The following is a 23,640-nucleotide window of genomic DNA, read 5'->3' as shown; positions in this document are numbered from 1 at the left end:
TATCTAGGCATGTAATTAAAGCTGATTTTACCCTATTTGTATATTAGTGATAAATTGAATAACTCAAGTTATTTGTTGCTTATATTTTTTTCTTTTCTTGAAAATTAAAAATTTTTAATTTTATAAAGTATTTCTAAACCATAAATTCATTAAAATAATTTACTTTTAATAATTTTTAATTATTTTAAAAATTAATAATTTCATTTATATTTTTAATTTATTTTAACAACAAGAAAAAAATAAATTTAATTATTCATTATTGTTTTTTAGATTTATTATTGATTTTATTTTTTTACCAATCAAATAAAGAAAATCAGATAAAAATTAATAGAAATCTAAAAAATACATTTTTGAACAATAAAGTGATTGATTTTTGCTGTCTAAAAATAAATTAAATATTTCATTCTTAAATAAAAGCCATTATTTTTTTGCTTTTAATATTTTTTAAATTCCTTTAAAATTTTAATAAAACCTATTAACCAAAAGTATTTATTTTATTTATTTATAAACATCTAAAAAATTTTTTAAATTTAAATTTTCTCAAAATATTAAAATACAATTAGATAAAGGATAAATAAATCATTTAATTTTTTGAAGAAACTTCATTTTTTCTTCTCTTAACTTCCTACTTTATTCTATAATTGGGTTAAGGCGTGGTTTTTCATTTTAAAATGAATATTAATTATCATCAACTAACTCATCTCTTTATATGTCTATTAATTTTTATTTTAGATAAGATTCAATTTAATATACATTGTTTTTAATTAAAATTTTATTAAGTTAAAATTTTTTCAAAATCAAATTTAATATTGGAAAAAGGTAATTGATTAAAATTATTTAATCAATAAGAAATTTTATAGTAGATTTTTTTTAAAGTAATTAAACTATTTCATTGTTAAGTTTTTATATTTTCATCAATATTATAATTTTATTTAGAAAATCTTTACCTTAGAAATGAGGTTATTCTGGGTATGCTGCTTACACCAGAGGAATGTTTCGATTGAGATTTTCACAAGGTTTTTTACTAAAAGGATTAGCTTAAGGAATAGGTTAAGGGACTTATGTTTAGTTATTATATTAATTTTGTGTATTTAATGGGTGAGAATAGTAATTTATATATTTTTCTTCAAGATTTTTGAGTTCACTTAACTTCAAGCTACTTTCCATAGCTTTTTTAATTAATTAAATAATTTATATATTTTGATTTTAATTTAATTTAGTTAAAATACTTGCTATGGTATCTTCTATTCCACCTAGAACATCAATGTAGTTCTTTAAGTGTTGAGGAGTTGTTTATTAAATCTAATTCTCACAGCAAGTTAAGACATTTCTACCAAAAAGTGTAGTATCATGATCAAATAGTGGATTTTACTAATTTGCCTACACATTATTTGGGGTTTTAGGAACTCTAAATCTAAATAAAAAATACTTTAGAAAATCATTTCTTTTAATAAAAATAAACCTTTAGTATTATAGAGGCAAATCTTCTTCCTTAAATTCTATATTAGCGTTTGGTCTAACATATTATTTTTGATAGGGTGACAAGCTTTACTAATATTAATTGAGTGCTTCCATTTATTTTGGGTTGTTTGTGTTGACTATTCTTTAGTATTGAACGAAAGAGCTTTAATTTAAAATTAATAACAATAAATAAATATCATTTTGTAATTAGAAGTTTTGAATTTTGATAACTTAATTTATTTATTTTTAAATGTTTCTTTACTTTGTATCAGAGAGAAATGTTTGCTGTAGAAAATTATCTGAAAGGGTATTTTAGGCAGGTAGATAATTATTGTTAATTCTATTTTGAGGCGAATATTAGGTTTAGTTTAAATAAAATTCATTTTGAACAAATCTAATTTTTTATTGATAAAAATTGTAGAACATTATTTGTAATCTTTAAATATATTTTTGATTGAATAAGTCAATAAGCATCATACTAATTCTCATAATCTTTCATAGTTCTTTAAAATCCTTCTTTATCTTAATTATGTTATAAGTTATAGGCCTGTTACATGAATGTGTTATGACTTCTTCTAAATTCTTTTTATAATAATATTTTCATTTAAAAAAGAAAATAATTGGGATAATAAAGCAGCAATATATTAATATTATTTTAAGATAAAACTACATTCTTCCTAAGATGACATTTATACCTAGTGCTGATTATTTTTTTAATTTGATATTTAGTTTTTGATTTTAGTCTTAAGATAGTAATCGTTTTATGTATTACTATTTATAACTTATTTACTATTTGAAAAAAATTATAAATATGCTTTTAATAAATGGTAATAAAATTATAAATAAATCTTTGATTTTAATTAAAAATCAAAATAATTTGAAAACTTCATCATAAATAAATAAATCCAGCTAAAAAAAAAAATCATCAATATGACAGTTTAAAATCTATTATTTCTAACTCATTATAATAAAAAAATAATAAATTATTCAATATTTATTGATTAATTGATTGTTTTCTATTAATTAATAGATAATAAAAAGATATGCTGAGTGTTTATCAAATATTTCAATTGATGTTATTTAAATAAATTAAGAAATAAATATTATGATCGTTAATATAATTTTATTGATGTCAAGCATAAGAAAGAATATGATTTTACTTTGATGCTATTCGATTCTAGAAACATTTAAAGATTATCAAATATCAATATAAAATTGATTTATCTGTTTCATTACATTACATACATTCATACATACTGATAATAAAATAATTATGTTTGATGATTAGTAGAGACATATATTTTTTTTTTTGAAATATAATTCTTTCATTTATATATAAATCATACCTTTAAATATTTACCTATTATGTAATTCTTATTTAAATTGTAAATCAAAAATATGAGTGATTGATTATACTTCTATTGATCTAATAAAAATCCAAATAAAATAGTTACTACTTATTATAAAAACTAACTACTTGTTACATATTGATAAATTATTAAAAATTATTGATAAATAATTCAAAGAATACCTAATCAATCATTAAATTTTATAATTTAATATAGAATTATATATTGATAAAAATTCATTTATTATATTTTGAACTTAAAAATATCATTAAAAATATTTATTTATTTTTTAGATTAAACATAAAACTATAATTTTCAAATTTGATATTAAATTTTTATTTTTATCTATAAACTAAGATATCTACATTTAAAAACGAATTTTTCAGTAAATTAATTAAACATAACCATAAGAATTTATAGAAGCTTAGAAATAGTAAAATAGAATATTTATAAAAGTAGCTATTGTTTTAAGTTAGTAAGGAGAGAACTTTAAAAATCTTTAGAGAAGTTGCAATAAGTTAAATTAAAAATATATCATTAAAGATATTAATACACACACAAATAGGGTTGTATAAAATATTGAAAATATAATTTAGGTTAACAATCATAAATGAATAGCTTATTATTACCTAATGAAGTAATTAATACAATAAAAAAGTTGTTAAAATCTGATGTTCTTTATGTAACGCTCTGCCATTGGCTTGTCCTTCAATCATCTAATAAGTAAAAAGATGATTAACTGCCAAAGGTTTATAAAAGCTATATCATTCTTTGCGAAGAATCATTACATTTAGTAGATGAACGTTTTGATAAAGTATTTGCTTCAATTAAATACCTCAACATCAGTAAAGTATTAATAGATATGAACCACGAACAATGTTTTTAGATTCTATTCAATTATGCTTAAGATACACATGCAAAATCTACTTTAGAATAGCAGGTTTTTAAGAATTCTGTTCTTGATGCTTCAATTTTTTAATCACCTCCTATTATTTTCACATAGGCTCGTTTAAATTTTTTAAATCACCTTTCTATGAGTTGGAAAACAGATTATATGATTAAAAATTTTCAAGTAAAAAGCTTAGAGATATTTAGATATGATATTATGAAACTAAAATATGTAAAAGCAGGAAAGAGTAAAGCTTACTAGCTCTAAAATGAAGGGATATAATCTTTATATTAAAAAAGCAGTGGAATGTAACTTGTAAGTTAAAATGCAATTCTTAATAAATTAAATGAGTTTTTACCACCTTCAAGTGATGTTGCAGCAGTAGGAGGAAACGACTTATGGACTTTAAAATTTCATAATTCATATTTGATTGAAAATATGATATTTTAAATAGATAAATCATTTAGAAGAACAGGTATGAATGACTTTCACCATAAAATATCTAAAAATCTACGTATTCATATTGAAGTTAACAAACCAATACCTCTAATATATTTGAAGGAGATAAGATAGAGATAAAATCTTTAAGCATATGCTGAATTAATATTTTAAAAAACAATTATAAAAGATTTAGAAGAACATGGTGAAATTAACGAATATACAATATTATAGAGTCGATCATATTGTAAAAGACATAATATATCTGTCAAATAAAATTTTAGTAAGAGCGATGGGTGGATTATTCAAGTTCGAACTGTTTATAGGGATATTTTTTTAATAATTATAAGAGAAAGTTACCTACCACCTGCATGTGCATTTTTTCAAGAGTATTTTATGATTATCTATGGTGATCACGAAGGAGAATATGACGATATTTAATTATCTTAAGGTATAATTAAGCCTTATTAACTGCTCTAATTAATTACAACTGTAATCGATAATTCGAGATTTACTCATCATATGGAACAGAGTTATTAAGAGGCTATAATTTAATAATCTTTAGATTCACTTTTATTTTAGTCTTTCGATGATTATCATCACCTTAGTACTCATTGCAAGTTTATATCTCAATTCACAGTGTTTGGTATACCATTTATCATATCAATTCTTTAGAATATGAAATATAGATCATCGAAAGATGAACAAATATTTGAAGAAATGCAAAGACAATACTATCAACCAACTCTCAAGGTATGATAAATTAAATTAATTAATTAGTAAATATTAAAGAAAATGTTATATCAAATTTCTTTGAAAAAAATCAATTTTTGATTGTAAGCAGTGGGAGTAATAATAAATTAGAACTAAACAATTCTTTATGGGATTTAGATTAGGGATAGTAGAATAATTTATCAAACAAATATTACTCTTCAACCAAAAATAAGCATTTTAGTACTACTATATTACAACCCTTTAAACACCGTCCAAAAATATATTACAAAACTATTTATTTCGCCTTTTTTTTTTTTTTCTAAAAAAAATAATCATGCATTAATTACTTTTTAAGGAGCATGTTTCATTGTAAATAAATTTTTATTACGGACTTACAAAAGCAAAATAATTCAATACGGTAAATAAAAATAATTCGAGTTATGTTACATCCAAAAATTTTTAATGGTTAGTTTAAGTTAGAGAAACACTAAATATTATCATACAAGTTGAAATATAATTTTTATTTATGATAAAATACTTCAAATTAATTCTAAAAATAAATTTAGTTACAAATATTTTTCTTAAACAGCAAACCATCTAGCTAGCTGTCTTTTAATTCAAACCATAAATTTTTCAAATACTTACATATAAAAGAGTAAATATTTGATTTTAACTTTAAGCAATTTTCAATTAAAGAAACAAGGAATCCTTAATAATTTCTATTAGTTGTAACCTTTTTAAGTGTTTTATCAATTAATTAATCTGTTTAATTAGCATTCTGGTTATATGCTTATTAAATTTTTGATAGGAAGCTTGAAAATTATGTGAAATTATTCTTAGCTGCATGAATTTAATTATATTTTTTGCTTAAATAGCTTACAAAAAATATTTATTTGAAGTAATAAGATATCCTTAAATGTTTCTATATGATAATATAAAAAGAGGAGATTTAATTTGCAATTGAAATATTACAAAGAATATTACTTACATTCAAAATATTAAATTATATTTGAACTTTTTCTTTCATTAATAGGAATTACTTTCTAAATATAAAGAACTTATAGAGCAGCTAGATGGTAAGTTGACTCCTTTTGAAATGGTCGAGAAGTTCTTGCAAAGGTCCATGTTTGTAAATAATTTAGAAACAAGGCTAAACTGGTTAAAAAAACTCTAATTTTTCATGGCATACTGTATTGACTAAGCTATTACTCCCAGGATGAAATTTCTTAATTTATTAGAAAGCCTTTATGATGACGAAGACTATTTTTCAAGACTTATTTCTTTTATGTTATGCCTGAGAGAAAAGTAAATAGAATAACAAGGAGAAATGGATGAAAGAAATGGTAACTTAATTTCAGGGAATTCTTAACCTTCTATGAACTATGCAGGGTAGAAAAAGAATGAATTATTTTTGATAAAACACTAAACTAATTTTTAATTCGATTTATAAAATTTCTCAGAGTAACCCCAAAGTTATGAATTCAATATTGAGATTATGCATATTATCATTTCTAGTTAATCTCTTCTAGATATCTTTTTTTTGTCTAATTAGCCTCAAGTTATTACCAAAATTTACAAATATTTCTTGAGAACTGATTGTGAGTACTACAATTTGCAAATAGCCTCTGTTTAAAGTATTTATCAATATTGTATTGATAAGAGGCCTACAGAGATGAGATTGCAATTATTTAAAGGATTTATCTATGACTTGCTAAAGATCTGTGAAAAAGCTGACTAGAGATTGGTAAAATTGTGTTTTGTTACTATTTACTAAATAATATTATGTGATGAAAATTTGGCTTTACTTCCCCAATTTGAATTACTTAAGTAAGACGGTCCTCATATTCTGGTAAATTCATTATCGATAATAGATCAAGAATAAATATAGATAATTCTAAAGCTTGTAAAGCTACTCATCAACAGTTTAGATATATTTATTAAACTTGGTATCACTAAGAAATTAGTGCAGTTGATTTATATTTTAGAAGAAATTGAAGGTATAAGTGTGTAAGAGAATACTTTAATTTAGATAGAGAGCTTGCTACTCTAAATTGTAAGAAAAAATGAAATTTCTCAATTAAAGAATAGCCAAAAGAAAACAATATTCAATTTGATGAAAAGCACAAATTCCAATTCTCCTGAGCATATGCTTAAGGTAATGGAGCTTGTTTAAGAAATTACAAAGAAAGATGTTACATCCAAAAAATAACTTGGCGTGTTCATAGTAAATAAAATACTAAACTTGTTATACATAATTGACAAAAAGTAAAGCTATTCAAAAGTCTACTAAATATGTTTGGAAATCCTTATAAACTACATTTAAGAAAATTTAATTATCAAAAACAAGCTGTAAAAAGAGAATGCATTAAAGGGTATCCTTACTCTCAAATTAAAATAAATTTCCTAGTAAGAACTAGAGATAAACGAAAACAACATTGATACCTTAAATGGGCAAATTGTAGCTTTGTGTGAAGAATTATATGATATAAATATAAACAACCAAGAAGGAGGTGAAAATATAAGTCCTATTATGCCAAGTAAAAACGATTTTTTTTATTTTTTTTTTTCAAGGCTTACAGTTTTTTATTTATAATAAATAATTCAAAGCAATTTCCATATTGCTTACTTAAGACAAATAATCTGAAAGATTTTTGCTTGTTTTTTGAAATTTAATTTGTCAATTTTTATGGTATAAATTTCGTGAAAAGTGTAAAAAATAGAGTATTTACACAGTTATAAAATATTAAATTAGAAAATTTGGATCTAACTTATTTTACAATGTCCTCTTTGTCAAAAATCAAGCAAAAATAAATAAATAAATATTTATTTATTTATTTATAAGTAAAGAATTTTTCCCTTTACTTGCTATGACAAAAAGGAATTAATCTTATTAGCAATTGAATAAAGAAAAAAAATAAATAAATATATAAAAAATCAATCAATCTATCATCAATCTTACCCCTTTAATTTAAATATAGAAATATTCTTTTTCTCTTGAAAAATTTTTATAGAAAAATGTAATTTAAATTTTGTTTCAGTTTGCTTTTTGATACATCAAATTATGTATCTATTTCACTACTTAGTTCAAGTTGCGTCACTAAAAACTGATTGGAGTACTAACTCATTTATCAACAACTATTATAATCATCTAATATTTTTTGATAAAATATTATCGTACTTTACACTTTTTATTTGTAATATGTGCTAAATTTGTGCTAGCAAATATTAATCACACACATTTATGCTCTAAATACTTAATTTATCACAAAAAAATTAGCATCAAAAAAATAAGGAAAAAAATATATATAAAATTTATAGCACTGTCAACTTATTTTTAATAAAATTAAGTATCAAACAATTATTTTTTTAGTTTGTTAAAAGGGAATATAAAGAAGCATGAAAGTGCAAAATCTTAGGCTGTTATTTCTTGTTTTATAAATCAGTTATATTTCAAGGATTTTGTTTCTTTTGTAAAACTGTAAGGTAGTTCTGATAAATTATAGTACTAAGCACGAAAATTTGTATTTTTTATCTCATTTAAAATAACAAAAATCAATTAAAGAAATTAACAGAATAAACAAATAGTTTTTAAAAGCCTTTTATTTTTGGTTTAAAAGAGTAGATCCGTAGTTTATGCAAATAATTAAGACAAATTTAATGATTATTTTTGCATTTCTTGATTAGAACAAATTTTTAGCTACAATTAATTTTCACACACAGCATACTTTTTGTCAGAAATTATTAGAATATAACTAAAATTTATTAGCACTTATTACTTAAAATGTACTAGAGTTCATTTTATGCATTCCTAGACTTTCATTTTTAGTTAAGATATATTTTGAACTTTGTAATACAATTTTTGTATAAATAATAGTATTTGATTGATTGATTGCTAGCTAGTTATTTAGTTAGTTATCAAGAAAATGTTATTGAAAAATTAATATTTGGTATTTATAATTTGAAAAAATATAAGCTAATTTGGTTGATTTGCAAAAGATATTTATTTTTACTCACATTCCCCAGCTATTATCAATTAAAAATAAAGTACATTTATATTTTATTCCTACTTTCTTTAATAATTCTTAAGGTATTTACATTAATTCGTTTGATAATCAAAAATAAATTCTTTAAATTAGATTTCTAAGCTGAGTTAATAGATTTTGTATACACTTTTACCCTTTCCATAATTAGAGTAATTAGAGAACAGATATTTTCTATTGCTCATATTATAAATAATAGTTGTTATTTTTACAATTTTATTATAAAGTAAAGCTTGAATTTTTCTAAATTTTTCCACTCTCCAATCTTAAGCTAATTAATTACTTTTTTCAAATATCTATTAGAAAAGACCATAACAGAATTGATGGAAGAAATGAATAACCCTAAGAGAAAAGCTCAAATATGTAATTCTTTCTTAACATATAATTAATTGATTATTTCTAGAGTTTATTTTTCAAATAAGACATTTATTTTTAATTTAATGAATGTATTACTTCAATGAAAATTTAAAAAAAGAAATATAAAAATAAATCAGGCATATTTGAATTAAGTTACTTTCTTATTTCAATTAAATTTTAATAATGTTAAAAGCAATTCCAGAGTTAAAGGGTGACCAAAACTAGCAATCAAATGATGATGACGATGATCTTGAAAGTGTATATACTCCGCATCGCTAGAAAGATAATGAATTATCAGAAAAAGTATTTAGTCCCTTGCACACAGAAGAAGAAGGAGATTTAAAGTAAATGGATTTCGATAAAAAACAAAAGCTTGTTTAATAAGCTTTAAGCAAATTTAAACTGTGAGTGAATTTAAATTTGGTTTTTAAAGTAAATATAAACGAAGAAAAATTCGAGCTATCAATCATTTATTCTTTTTCCGTTTGTCGATTAAATTTTTTTGTTTGTGGAAATTGAGTAATATTAATTTTTTAAATATTTTGTAGCATTTTATTAAATATGTAATTAAACATATGCAATATCCTTTTAATGATTACATGAAATAAACATTAGTCCAACAAAATTTATATTATTTTATCAATATAAAAACAATTATTTATGTTTAATTTTTTCATGAATCTATTTATTTATTGAAACTAGGATATTTTATTTTATTAGAGTTTTACTTTCAATTTTATTGATTTAAAAAATCTCTCTCATTAATTCATTTTACATGTTCTTCATTTATTTAAATTTATTTATTTTAACAAAAATTGAGAGAAAAGAAATAAATATTAATGTTTTAATTAATAAAAGAATGTAAAAATTAAAGTAAATTTTTTTATTTTTTTACTTGGTAAATATGATATTGATAAAACAGGTATGTATGTATTAATTATTCTTTCACAATTAAAAAGATTTATCAATTTTTCTTATTGGAAGTGGATACTTTTCAAATACATTTCATACCAAAAAGTCTAAATTTTATCAGTTGAAACATCAAAATACATGGTTTTAAATTTACTTTTAATAATATTAATAACCTTTTCTTACTAAATGAATGATTGAGCATTATTAGATGATGGCATTATTTGCGTTGATAATTAGTTACATTAATTCAAATATAAATTTTTTAAATATGTAAAGTAAATTTTTATTTGGCTAAATCTCTTTTTTAATTTTATGTTATAAAAATAGATTGTTTAAAAAAATATCATGTATGATGTTTGAATATGCATGGATGATGTTTTTTCGTCGACTTACTCGATTATTAATATTAATAATTTTATAAATTAATCAATACAAATTAATGACCTTTAGATACTCACTCTGATTTATAATTCAAATCTCATAGGAAGTAAAAAAAATCATCTTTAAATATATTTTTTAAAATCAATAAAGTAATTACAATACAATAACACTTGAACAGTAAACTAACGATATAATATGATTTTGGTTGTTCTTATGAATTGTAATAATTACTGATTCAAAAAAAAAAAAAAAAAAACTGAGAAAGAAATCAAATTACTATTTGATAATTTTAATTCTTATGATCTGCTGCAGGAAATCAAAATACTCTACATCAAAATAATGTAAGCTCGTCGACAATAAATTAGGATTGATAAAAAGTAATCTAATAATTTTATAGGTGTAAATAAATATTCTTACGAATCATATCTTTAGGATAATCGTCATTTATTCTATTCACTTCTAATTTTAGCTATTAAGTATGTATTCATTTTTAGAAAATTTAAATCCATTCAGTTTCTTTAAATTTTCAATTTTTGTTATGCATAATATGTTAAATAAAAATAATGAATCTTAACTTACCCCATTGTTGAAAAGAAAATTTTAACTGTTGTTTCAAAACAAATGAGAGTTATTTAGAGAGGGATAAAGGCTTAATTAGTTATTAAATTTGAATAAACTAAATTAAAGGTTTAAGTAAAAAACTAAAAAGAGAAATTGATCCAGTAGATAAATTTTATTTACAATCATTGAATTAACCACTCTTGAAAAATCAAAGATAGGTAGGTAGGTTTATTAACGTAACTTTATTTTTTTCAAATTTATATTTTCAATTAACGCCTTCAAGAGTTAAATTATCTTATTTCTGTAAATTATTTTTTTAATTTTGCTATAAACTCAAATATATTTATTTATTTGCTAACTTTAAGATTTTGGAAGTGTAGAAAACAATTTAGCAAATACCATAACCAAAATTGCTTCTATTAGAGTAGAAATTTAAATTTAAAATGAAAAAAATTTAGCTCGCTACTTTGGACATGGGTCAAAATATCATAGAAAATAGTTATCTCTCATGTTTTAATTTAATACGTGACCAAATTATTTGTAAGTAAAAAAATTGGCTCCATTAAACTTCTATTTTAGAAAGAATCAAAATAGATAAAAAAATGAAAATAAAATTAATCTAAATGTATCTCCCAATCATTTAGTTCAAATTTATTTTAAATTTTCTTATTCTATTCAATTTGTGGACAATTCTTCCTCTCTTTTTCCTAAAAAGCGCATTTTAGAAAATTTTTTTGGTAAATATTTGCTTAAATACTTTCGCTCTTGCAAAAATTATTCTAAGTCTTTTGTTTGTTAGTTTTCTCTTTGTCTTCTTTATTTTCTTGATTTAATGCATTCCAATAAAAAACAGATTTTGAAAATATTTAGGGACAATAACTTTTTTTATCTTAAAATTGAATATAACTTTGTGCATTTTTGAATTTTAAAAATTAGAAATCTAATATGTCCTTCAGCTGCAAATAGCTGCTTCTAAGGTTTATTTCGTTAATCTATCTTCATTTTCAGTTAATTCAGGAAACACGATTATCGGCTTATTAAAAGAAAATATTTACCGAATAATCCGGTTGTCCTTTATTTTTAGAATAACATTAATCAAAGGTAAAAAAAATTTTTCATACAGCCTTAGATAGAGCGTGAGAAAAAATTTTTAAAGCAAGATTAATAAAATGTGAAATTTAATATTAATTCGTAGATCTAATGGTTTGATTGATGGCACAGTCAAGTAAATTAGTTATATCAAATCAATATGTTTTATGCTTGTAGGTATCATTTTTTTCAAAATTATATTTCTGTGTGATTGTCAAATTTATAAAATCACTTCAATCATATCATAACGCATGAATTTTCGCCCAGTAAATAATGATTACTTGGAAGTGAGTTTTCACCAGATCAGCAGTACATTCACTGAATTATGTAATGAAAGCTTGTAAGGTGAATTATATATAAAATTCTATTTCAGATCAATTTATATTGAGAGTAAATTTTGTTTATTTTTGAAACTATAACTGCTTATTATCTAAATCTGAAATTAGGAAGAGTGTTACAAATCAAAAATATTAACAAACAACATTTAATGTCGATGCGTGTTAGCAACCAAATATTTTCGTCTAATTAGATTTATTTTAAGTGATTTTAATTAAATAAAATGAGTAAGCATTAAAGCTTAAGAACTTATATGAATAAAATACAAGTATAAAATAAATGAAAATCAAATTGAGTAAAGTGATAGGAAAGATTAGGCTGATTGATTAGCTAGTTAATTATTAATCTATTTAGATATCTAACAATCTATATTATATATAAAAGAGAAGACTTTATTCACTCAATAATTTAAAGAATGTTAAATGTTCTAATAATTAAATACTTTAATATAAAAAAAGTAATGTAAAATGATAAACAATGGTTTTCTCACCCAGCGTAATTAAAAAAATTACCTTTATATTAAGAAAATAGTAAATTATATATTTTTTACTTTCATATTAGATTTCAAAAATAAGTAGTAATTTAATAAATGCTTTCATTAATTCATAAATTCAAAATATTTGTTTTAATTATACATTTTTTAGCCAGCGTATTCTTTCATTCATTCATTCATGTAAAGATTATCTTGTACACGTACATACATACATACACACAAACATTCTTATTTTCTAAATTTTATTTTTTATTGATCAACTGTAAAAAACCAGTGGCTATACTATAAAAATTAAAGTCTAAATAATACTACTTATTTACTTGTACGGTATATGGATTGTAGGTAATAATTAGTTACTTTTCAGCATTAGAGCAAAGCTTTTTTAGCTTTTACCATCTAGGTTTCAAATATTCACTGAATTTAATATTTAATCCTTGTAATTTAAGCTTTTGCTAGAATTCTCCAATCTAATTTCAAAAATAACATAGACAAGATTAATAAGTCTTTATTGTTTATTGCAATTTTAAGGTGTAATTTAAAATAAAAACAATTGGAAGAATACAGATAAGATAGATAGATATAAGATAAATAAATAAAGAAAGAATACAAATAAAAGGAGACGAAGAGTTTAAGGATTAAATTATTATTATATAATTTATAAACTAATATGAAAAATAAAGATAGATAGTTTGTTAGTATGTTTTTTTTAAGCATTAGAGGAAGGGAAGGTATTTTATTTTATTATTTGAAGTAAGTTGCTGCTATATATTGTAGTTGTGTTTTATTTTTTTTAAATGAACCGATATTAAATTTTTTTGAAAAAGGGAAGCTAGTTGATAGAAGATAAATAGTATGAATTAATAAATTAATTAATTTACTTGTTTATCCTAATTTTAATTTCCCTTTTTTACATTTAGAACTAAATTTCAAATCTTGTAATTAGGATATTTTTTATGATTACAATAATTTATTATTATAATTACCAAAATTCATATTTTATCAAAGTGTGAAAGAAATAGAATGGAGTAATGAACTGCTGCTAAGAAAAGAAGCAATTAATAAATAAATATTAGGTATATAGTTAGATAAACCAAGCAAACCCTCTTATGAGTTTACAAATTTTTTTTCTTCTATAAATAAATAAATTAATTAATTGGCTTTTGTTACACTAATTATCGTTTCTATCCATTTAGTATTTTATTTTTTTGATGATGTTACTGATTTACTATTTTACTTTTATTAATTTGTTATCATTATTTAGTATTTATTTATATTTCATTTTTGTTAATTTATATTTAAGTTTTATACTGGGTTAATATTATTATAATTATTATTTTTATATACAGTGTTAAGTTTTGTTAGAGGTTTTTCATTATTTAATTTCTATAAATCTATTAATTGACTGACTGACTGTCTGCCTCATTATCACTGATAAAACTAATTTATGTTTTATTATTGCTGTTACTTTTAGAGTTGTAAATGCATGTGCGCAAAGTTTTCTTGGGGAGAACTTTATTATCCAATTATGCCAGATTGAATAGATTCGAACAGTGACTGAGGTGTTTGATTAATTGAAATAGTATTTATTTAAGGATTTGTGGGCATCATTTCTTATTTTGGTTGGTATCTCACATACTACATTGTTTATGGATTGAGGACTATAATTTCATTGCTAATTACATCGTGAATTACCTAAGGAGTTTGCTATTATTAGGGCCACTACTATTATTGTTGAGTTTGCTACTATAGTTATTGTTAAAATTAAAAAATTTATTGATTTGGTACTAAATTTGGCATTTGGTGCAAGAGTGGAGTTTGTATAATCTAATAATTTTGTTATTATTGCTGTTGCTATTATTATGAAATAACACTTAAATTGACTGGGTAATTGATATTTAATAGTTATTAAGGAATACTTACTTATGATTGTTATTTTAATTAATTCATTAATTAAGGATTTTATTGCAGTTATTACATTTAAATATTTTGCAAAAGTACTTGATTCATATCAACCTAGCATGCAGATCCGATTTGTTAGTTTAAGAATTAAGAATTTAATTGTTGAGGACTCATCATAATAGTATTTTGAAGGAAAGGATTTGTTTATTACAATTATGATTATTATTAAAGTAATTAATTAGTGCTAATCTAAAGGGAAGCTTAAGGAATGAATACCTGAGATTAATTTATTTCACCTGTTTTAATCTGCTTTCTTAATTCTGGGGCATAAATATTATTTGAATTTCCCTGATTTAGCAAATCATACTATGTGTTAGCAGCATTTAAGCTTGGTATTTATAAATCGAAATTTATGTTATTTTTTTATTTTTCTTGTTAGATAAGATTTCCTTCTGCAGTTTTTGGGGATTTGTAAATACTGCTGGCTTGAGTGAGGCTGTTGGAGCAGTCATCTTCGTGCTTTATTCCAATGTTTTTAGGAACGTAGTTGGTGTTTACGTTGCTAATTGTAGCTCTGCTCTAAGCTTTGCTTCTCTCTTCGAATGGCTGATGATCTAGCTAATTCTGAGTTATGTTTGAAAGAGAACTACTTACTATTTTAGGTGAAATGTCATTTTCTTACTTTTTTATATTTTTCTAGATCATGGTCAGAGATTATTATGAATTTGGAAGAGAATCTTTAATTGACTCGAAAAACTTTTTTTCTAATGAATTTTTAGGTACTGAGTTAACAACCAACCCCATAGATTAGGAAGACTATATTGTCAGAGCAGGCAGTAAAGGAATCTCTTTGAATGCAGCGCAAGTTTGGCTAGAGGCTACTTCAGAATTGACTAAGTTCTTTTGATAAACTTTAGAAAGATATTTTGATTAGGAGTTGTTCAGATTTTACAAATGAGAAATTTGGGCTCTGCGAGGTTTTCCTTCAGAGGTCTTAGATTTCTTTCTTTTGAGTGGGCAAAAAGAAAAGACATGAGACCAAAGAGAATAAAAGTCTGTAAATTTAGTTTTACGATCAGGATGTAAGCAGTGCTCTAACAAAAGCAAGGCGGTCATTTTCTTACGATACTAAGTCTGATAATCAATAGTGTCTTTTTCAGCTTAGATATTTTCATGAATAATGTTCAGTAAAAGCTCAACGTAGCCAGAAATTTTTCTTTTCTCCTAAAGAGACTCTAAGAAATAGTTCAAGAGGGTAATGTAGCGCTTCTTAAGCTAGCTACCTTCCTCACGTTCCATCTTGCTTGTTAGCTATTTGAAAACATCACGCTTGAATTCAACTTAGAAATCTCCAACTAGGAGCTCTGAAACATAGCACTCAAGGAAATAATTCATTACAGAATTTTGGAATTATTTATTTAAAGTGTTGATGTTTTTTCCTTGCCATTCAGTAGTGAGTCTAATTATTTCGTTTCCGATATTTTAAATAAGTTCGCTTGTGATTCCGTTAAAATCAAGGATGGACTTGTACTTTTATTGAAGTTGATTTAAACAGCTGGGATATTGTTAATCTGATTTAATTGTAATTGTAGGCTAATCACAGTTAGGATTTATAATAGAGCAGCTTTCTTTTTAAGTGAGTAATTCGTTCGATTTAATTTGATTTTCAATTCTTATTTCAGATAATTTGTCCACAAAATTTTATTCGTTTTACGAAATGCAATCATTGTTTTTAGATGTGCTTTCGCTCATTTCTTGGTCGTCATGGTTTCCTTCGCTAAAAATTGCCTAAGATTCTAGTTTTTTATTGGTTTTTTAATCAATTTGAGTTTTCTTTTTATTTGATGCAGACTTGTTTTAGTCTTAAATAGCGCTGATAAGAGAAGCAGGGATTTAGGATTATAAAAGAGGAGTAATTTAGCTAAGCTCTTCCTTGTCAAATGAATTCATTTTAGTAAATAAAAGTGAAGAGTATATATTGTTTGCGTAATAAGCTTGTAGAAATAACAACTAGACTTTTGATAGAAACGTACGTGCTAGAGGTGGTAATAGCAAATGCTTTTTTTGTAGTGAATTTTTTTTAGGGAGTTTGAGTAAGCTTGGAATTACTATGTTATCAATTATAAAATTTTAGAATTTTAAATTTTATAATTTTTTGGAGTAATCGACAGACGGTATGGTATGGTAAGGTATATACGCTTGAATAAATCAGAAACAAAAATACTTAACTAGTTTAATCTTGAATTGTTTATGCTTCAATTTTTATTTGAATAAGATTATTCAAAGAACCAAAGATAGATTTGATTGATGTGATTGATAAGCGATAAAAAATAGAATAGAAGACCAAAAGGTTTTGGAACAAAAGGATAAGATAAGTTTAAGTGAGTGTATTTTCTAAATTCTTCTCTCTAAGAAACGAAGGTGTTTTTTCAGTAGTGAAGTAGAATTAGTAGATTTATGAGTATCTTAATATTGCTATTAGTTGGCCTAAATTGATAGATAGGTTAATGGATAGATTTTAAAGTAAATTAAATATTATGGGAGATATCTTAAATTTTTTTATTTTTCTTAAGATTGTGTATTTTTTCAAATTATTAATATTTATATTTTATGATATTAGCTTTCCCCACACTTTATTAATAACGATATGATTGATTGATTCTAATTCGTTTTGATGAGAAAAAGACTTGCAAATAAATAAATAAATATTTATTAATCAAATTAAAGTGAAATTATAGAGTGATGTTTTCTATTTATTAAGTAAAAATCCATTTAAATGATAGATTAATTAAGAAGCCAAAAAAATGCAGGTATTATATTTACTCGAGTAATTTAATTTATATTAGGAGTACTAATCATTTTTCATGATAGTTTACCATAATTAAGAATTGACTGGTAATATTACTCAATTATATCTCTAGAAAACAAACTACTTTTAAAAAAATTTAGAGCTTAATAAATCATTAATATATGAAAATAATATCAAAATTGAAAATGGAATCTAAATTTTCACCTCTTTCAACCATTTTTACCTCCTCAAAGTCCAAACACTTATTAAGGCATTTATTATTGTAAAATGCAGTATCTAAATAACAATCTCTGTAATTAATAAAAGTTTCCATCCAAGGTATAAACACAAGCTCTATTGGTCATGAGCTTTATGGTACAGCATTTTCTATGAAAATTAACATTTAGTAGTTATTAATGATTTATTTGTAAAAAAATTACCTAGCCCTTATATTCCATTTTATTTTTCCACCCACCCTATTAATTATTCCATAATCTGTCTATGAAAGAGCTTTATTTTATTCGATGTCTTTTTTACAGCATCTTTTAATAAATTTAAATTAATTAGTACTATATATTCAAAGTTTCTTTGTGCAAATTCTATTAAATTCTTTTGCAAGACAACTTTTTATACTTAATTAAAAATTTTTAAAACATCTCCCACCCGTACGTAAGTATGTATGTATGTATATTGCAAATTAATTAAATGAAGTAATTTATTTTTTCTAACTTTAATATAATTTTCATGATTACTACCTCTCTCAAAACATCATCAAAATCAAAGTACCTTAATTTATTTTTATCATTTATTTAATTCTAAAAATTTCAAGATTTTGATAAGCCTCATTTTTAATTACAATTTAGGTCATTGTAATCTTTGCATTTTGCTCTACAAAAATTCTAAATTCATGTCAGTTTATCGCAACTCGAGTTTGTAATTTTATTCTATCCAAATCCTATATTGATTACAATCGTATAAATAATTGAATTTTTTTTTTTGAAGTATTGTTGAAATTTCAATTTATTTCACCCACTCAAACATATTCAAAAAAAAGCACCAAAACCCCAAACATTATGCTATTCCTACGCTAAATAAAATTATTTTAAATTTAAGGATTATTTGAAATGAATTTCCTCAATACTCAAGCTAGCTTTTATTATTTATGAGAGAAGGTATTTATACCTTATAGAAACAGATGGATAGGAAGGAAGGAAGTGTGCTAAGATTTAGTATAAATATAGTGAAAATAATTTGTAAGTTATTTAAAGGTAAGAAATTGTAAAATTCAATAATAAAAATTTTAAAAAGTAAGGACTCTATTATAAACTAAATTTAAAATTCCTTATTTGATTAAAAATTTAATGGTTTTTATGAAAGATTTTTAGAAATTTATAATAAAAAGTGGATTCAAATAAATATGTTTGATTTTCCTAATTTGATATTTGATTTAAACATTTTTTATTATTTTTAATAAAGAAATTGATAGAAAATGATAAATTCTTTTTAACAAACAAAATGAAATATTATCTTTTAAACATAGTTTTATTAAGTAGAATTCTAAATAAATCATAGAATGTATTATTCTATTAAAAAATAATACTCTTATTTATTTTAAGAAAAATTTCTTTTACTCAATTAGTTAAATTTATTTTCTCTAATTTGATTTCAAGTGATTTAGGATTTTTCAGTCAATTTTCTTTTAGATTTATGAACAATATTTGATTTTTTTCTCTCTCTTTAGCTTCTTTTTTTATTTTTGTAAACAAATATAAATTTGATAGTAAACAAAATTCGCTAACATCTCCTAAAGTGATTATTTCTGCTAAATTAGTACCTATAAACTTGGTTGGTATTTATTTAAGTTAGAGTTATTTAATTATTATTTATCAAGCTTACTTCATAAAACGGGCCTGATTATTCAAATTTTTTCATATTAAATACTTATTTATTCTATTCATCAAAATAATAGAACCAGCCAACTTTCATTTTTCTAAAAGTCAACTTTATTTCTTCAATAAAATTCTCAAATTTTTGATTTTAATGAATGCAAATTTTCTTACCAATCACTTTTTTATGTTTTTTTTATAATAATCAATAGAATCTTATAATAATCTTCTGATTTAGTCTCTATAATATACTTGAAAGCATAATAAAATAAATAATCTTATAGAAAAATTTGTTTATATCGAACTGAGTTTTTAAAAAATAGATTATAAAGAGAAAAAATTTAAGGAACTAACTTTAGATCTAAATAATTTTCAAGAAAGGGAATTAGGATATACTTCAAATTTATCTATTTCCATAGAATTTGTTCAAATTTTTTTAAGCAAAATTTTGGATAAATGAGTTAATACAATTCATAAATTCTAGATAAGCTCTTAGCAAAATCATTCTAATAAATTTTTAGGATTTGTAACTAAAAGAAAATAGAAAACATAATTTTTTTCTCAAAAGATAATTTAAATGTTTTAACAACATTTTTAAATTTATTAGATATTTTATTTACAATCCCTCCTGGAATTAAGATCCATTTGAAATGTAAATACTTCTAATGCTTTCTTTTAGGAAAAAACTTCAACCTGATGAATGATATAATAAGCCAAATCTTAACATAAATATAAATAAAGTAATAGATTTTTATTCAAAAATTTTAATTTGAACTTTACAATTAAAAATTTGAAAGTTGCTTGTACAAATTTACAAAGAATTATTTTAAAATTCGAATTTTTATTCCTTTTTCACATAATAAATAAATAACTAATAAATATCTAACTATTATTTTATTAAAAATACACTTTCAAAAACTATCAACTTTCATAGATAAGATCTATAAATACCTTGACGAGTATTTTCAGTTTTGTGAAAATGATAAATACAATTACTCAAAGATAAGGTATTAGTTATTTTTTTTTAATATTACTTATTTTCTTCAAACTAAATAACCCCATCCCATCCCATCCCCTGGAATTAATTTATTATTTAATTTTTAAGCTTACAACGAACTAGGAAATATATCTAATCGTATTTAATTAGAATAACATTACTTAATTTTTTATATAAATAGGGAATTCGACTTATCCTACTTATAGACATATTATAGGTTAAAATTTAAGCAAATCAAAAATTTCAACACTTGCACGATATTTAACTTTTATTAGAATATATTCAAAAAGAAGAGCATGAATGAGTTCATGTTTATGATAATATTTTATTGTTATATTTATCTTGGTCTATTTATGTTTACTTCTTCAATCTTTAAATAAATTCTTACTTTAAAACACACAAACCTAAAAAAAAGTGACTTGTAAGAAATCTTACTTTTACAAGTTAGATTTACACATTTTAAAAGCAGCGAATATAAAATACTATAAAATTGCTTGATTAATGAAGTATTTTCATATAATATTTTATATTGATTAAATCTAGCCTAAAAAGAATGCATACATACCTCTGTGTTTATTAGAGTAACTTTTTTTTTCTTAGCAATTTTTTCACCTTATAATTAAATTAAATTTAATTTAGGATTTCTTGTAAATTTAATGCTAAAAAATAAAGAACTATGTTTACAAAATTTGGGTACAAAAAATTTTTATAACATATGGTCGAATTTTTTAATAATTCAATATAAAATAATTGCTACAATGATTAAAACACATTTTTGTTTATTTTTTTGGATTTTCCTAAGCATTTATTTAATTATTTAGCGTTCATAATTTTTAATCTATGAATTTTAAATTATTTGCTTGAATAGTACAATAAAATATAATCACTTTTAATTATCCTAATAAATAATTCCTAAATTTATTCATAAATGAATGAATGAATCAAATTTTGGGATCATATATAGGATAGAATTTTTTTATTTGAGACTGAAATTTAAAATTAAAAAAATGTATGTTTAGCTTAATGGATTGAATTAAAACTTTTTTGTTTAAGATTTTAAATTTACTGTATAAATAATTGCAACGTTATTCTATTTTGAATAATATTTTGATGAATATATTTTTTTATTTCTTGTACTTGCTAATTATTTCTGTTATGTTGTGTAAAAAAAGTAATAATATATAAAACAGCAGCTTAATATTAGTTATCTAGATAGCTTGAAATTAAGGAAAAAAATCAAAGATTTTTATCATTCAAATTTATTTATTACACTAAAAATTTGACATCAATTACTATCATTTAATTAAAAAGATTGGTTAATAGATAAATTGTTTGAAAAAAATTTGTCAATTGATTATTACTACTTCTATAAATTCATGATAAAATCTTTTCTAATTTTATTTGTAAGAATATTTCAAAAACAAACATTTAGATTAGAAATCTCAAAAATTTTTTTATATCTTTGAATGCAAAGAAGTCATTTTGTAAATTTTTTAAAAATATTAGCAAAATTTTAATAAATAAGTTGAAATTTCTAAAATAAAAATTTTTCTTTTTCTTTAAAAATCAAAGGCTATGCTTACTTAGGGAAAATAAAATAGGAAAATAACAATTGGTTTACTCTTGAAATGTAAATTAACATTTTCAGTCTACTAATGTAGATTCATAAATCGGCGTACTTAGCAATAATATTAAGAGTAAGTGTATTTATAAGAGGTATCTTAAGCGTATTCTAATTTTTTTAAAAAAGAAACCATTTATCATCCCATAAATTTGACACAAATTCTCTTATTTTTAGATTTGCTGATGTTATGTTTAGTGTTATAAGCAGTAATAAAAACAATTTCAAAGTCAGTCTTTTTTGCTCAGAGATATAGAAAAAAATGGTTTGATAACTTTGTAAATACTTAACAATATTTGTTGAATAATATGAATAACTTTTGAGAGCTCAATTCGATTTTCAGGCGCTACTGAATCAATCTAAGTTTATGCAATAACAGGATTTCTACTACATGCTATTCGTATTTTTAAAATATAAATTTTTGTAAATAACATTTTTGTTACTTCCTCATTTTTTCTAAGTAAATAAATTAAATAAAGGGTTTATTCATTTTTAAAGCTCATTTTAAAAAATGTTTTCATAAATTTAGAAAGAAAAAAAAAATAAAATGAAAATGCTTTAAAAATTTTTCTAAAATTGCTATTAGTAAGCATAATTTTTATTGAATCAAATTTTGTTAAATTTCCTAATAGTTGCTTTTGATAAAAATTTATGAATACTTTATTCCTATTTATAATCATAAATTTCACTTTTATTAATTCAATAATTTTTGGGTATTTAGCAAGACATTTAAATAAAGATTTTTAGACTGTAACAATTACTTGTTTATTAACCTAAAAATAATTTTTTTAAAAAAAAGTATGAAAAATAGTCATTTCTCATTGCAATGTGATGGCTAAATTCAAAACTGTAATCTTGTCCTTAAGAATAAAAATTTTAAAGTATATTTAGAGATAAATTCCTTGATTTAAATTGAATAAGCAAGCAAAATACAAAAATTAAATTCATTAAAGAAGATAAATAGGTATTATAGTTGTAACTTTTGTCAGAATAGATTAAATAACGAGTTGTCAGAAATGTTACTTGTTTTTACATTTGTTTGTATATAATAGCAATTAAAGTAAATATTTCAAACAACAAATACATAAAATCTGATTCAAAAAATTATAAAAATGTAAATTTTTTTAGTATCAGATGTGACCCTTAAAAGATGGAAGAGGTAGAAAACTACAATTTTTTCACTAGTTATTGGTCAAAACAAAGAATGCAAAAACTTATTTTATAAAATGCATATTAAAAAAAAACAAAATAATTTATATTGGTATTTTTGTTAATTAAAAAAGCAATAGCTTAAAATATCTTGACAGTATTCAAATTATTAGTTTTTAAAGAATAGATAATGCGTAAATTTTTTAATTTTTCTTTATCCTTACAATAATAATTAAGAGATACAAATAAAACTGTGGAATAAAAATGCGATTTTATATAT

General features: G+C 22.4%; 5 protein-coding genes across 5 annotated transcripts; 2 read left to right on the top strand and 3 right to left on the bottom strand. All coding sequences in view use genetic code 6, as the record gives it.

Moving 5' to 3' along the window:
* Positions 1–579: 579 nt before the first annotated feature.
* On the bottom strand, positions 580–2,297 carry TTHERM_00703800 (hypothetical protein; the record flags this gene model as incomplete). The annotated part of the gene is made up of 7 exons (XM_001032051.2): positions 2,132–2,297; positions 1,941–2,043; positions 1,724–1,855; positions 1,463–1,624; positions 1,230–1,414; positions 948–1,169; positions 580–713 (listed from the first exon to the last, which is right to left on the bottom strand). The coding sequence occupies exons 1-7, from the start codon at positions 2,148–2,150 to the stop codon at positions 580–582; spliced, it is 957 nt and encodes a 318-aa protein (XP_001032051.2). The 5' UTR covers positions 2,151–2,297.
* Positions 2,298–3,420: 1,123 nt separating this feature from the next.
* Positions 3,421–9,656, top strand: TTHERM_00703790 (hypothetical protein; the record flags this gene model as incomplete). Its single annotated transcript, XM_001032050.2, has 4 exons — positions 3,421–4,890; positions 5,885–7,388; positions 9,195–9,254; positions 9,442–9,656. The coding sequence occupies 4 exons, from the start codon at positions 3,421–3,423 to the stop codon at positions 9,654–9,656; spliced, it is 3,249 nt and encodes a 1,082-aa protein (XP_001032050.2).
* Positions 9,657–14,445: 4,789 nt separating this feature from the next.
* TTHERM_00703760 (hypothetical protein) lies at positions 14,446–16,869 on the bottom strand (the record flags this gene model as incomplete). The annotated part of the gene is made up of 1 exon (XM_001032047.1): positions 14,446–16,869. One exon carries the CDS (start codon positions 16,867–16,869, stop codon positions 14,446–14,448), a length of 2,424 nt encoding a protein of 807 aa, XP_001032047.1.
* Positions 16,870–19,372: 2,503 nt separating this feature from the next.
* Positions 19,373–19,693, bottom strand: TTHERM_000703759 (hypothetical protein; the record flags this gene model as incomplete). The annotated part of the gene is made up of 1 exon (XM_012800062.1): positions 19,373–19,693. The coding sequence occupies one exon, from the start codon at positions 19,691–19,693 to the stop codon at positions 19,373–19,375; it is 321 nt and encodes a 106-aa protein (XP_012655516.1).
* Positions 19,694–20,293: 600 nt separating this feature from the next.
* On the top strand, positions 20,294–21,123 carry TTHERM_000703758 (transmembrane protein, putative; the record flags this gene model as incomplete). Its single annotated transcript, XM_012800061.1, has 3 exons — positions 20,294–20,333; positions 20,528–20,600; positions 20,772–21,123. 3 exons carry the CDS (start codon positions 20,294–20,296, stop codon positions 21,121–21,123), a joined length of 465 nt encoding a protein of 154 aa, XP_012655515.1.
* Positions 21,124–23,640: the final 2,517 nt, after the last annotated feature.

The sequence above is a fragment of the Tetrahymena thermophila genome (assembly GCF_000189635.1).
Source record: "Tetrahymena thermophila SB210 genomic scaffold scf_8254391, whole genome shotgun sequence".
Taxonomy (NCBI): domain Eukaryota; phylum Ciliophora; class Oligohymenophorea; order Hymenostomatida; family Tetrahymenidae; genus Tetrahymena; species Tetrahymena thermophila.
Note: the sequence above shows the minus strand (reverse complement) of the source record. Positions and strands in the feature narration are given on the sequence as shown.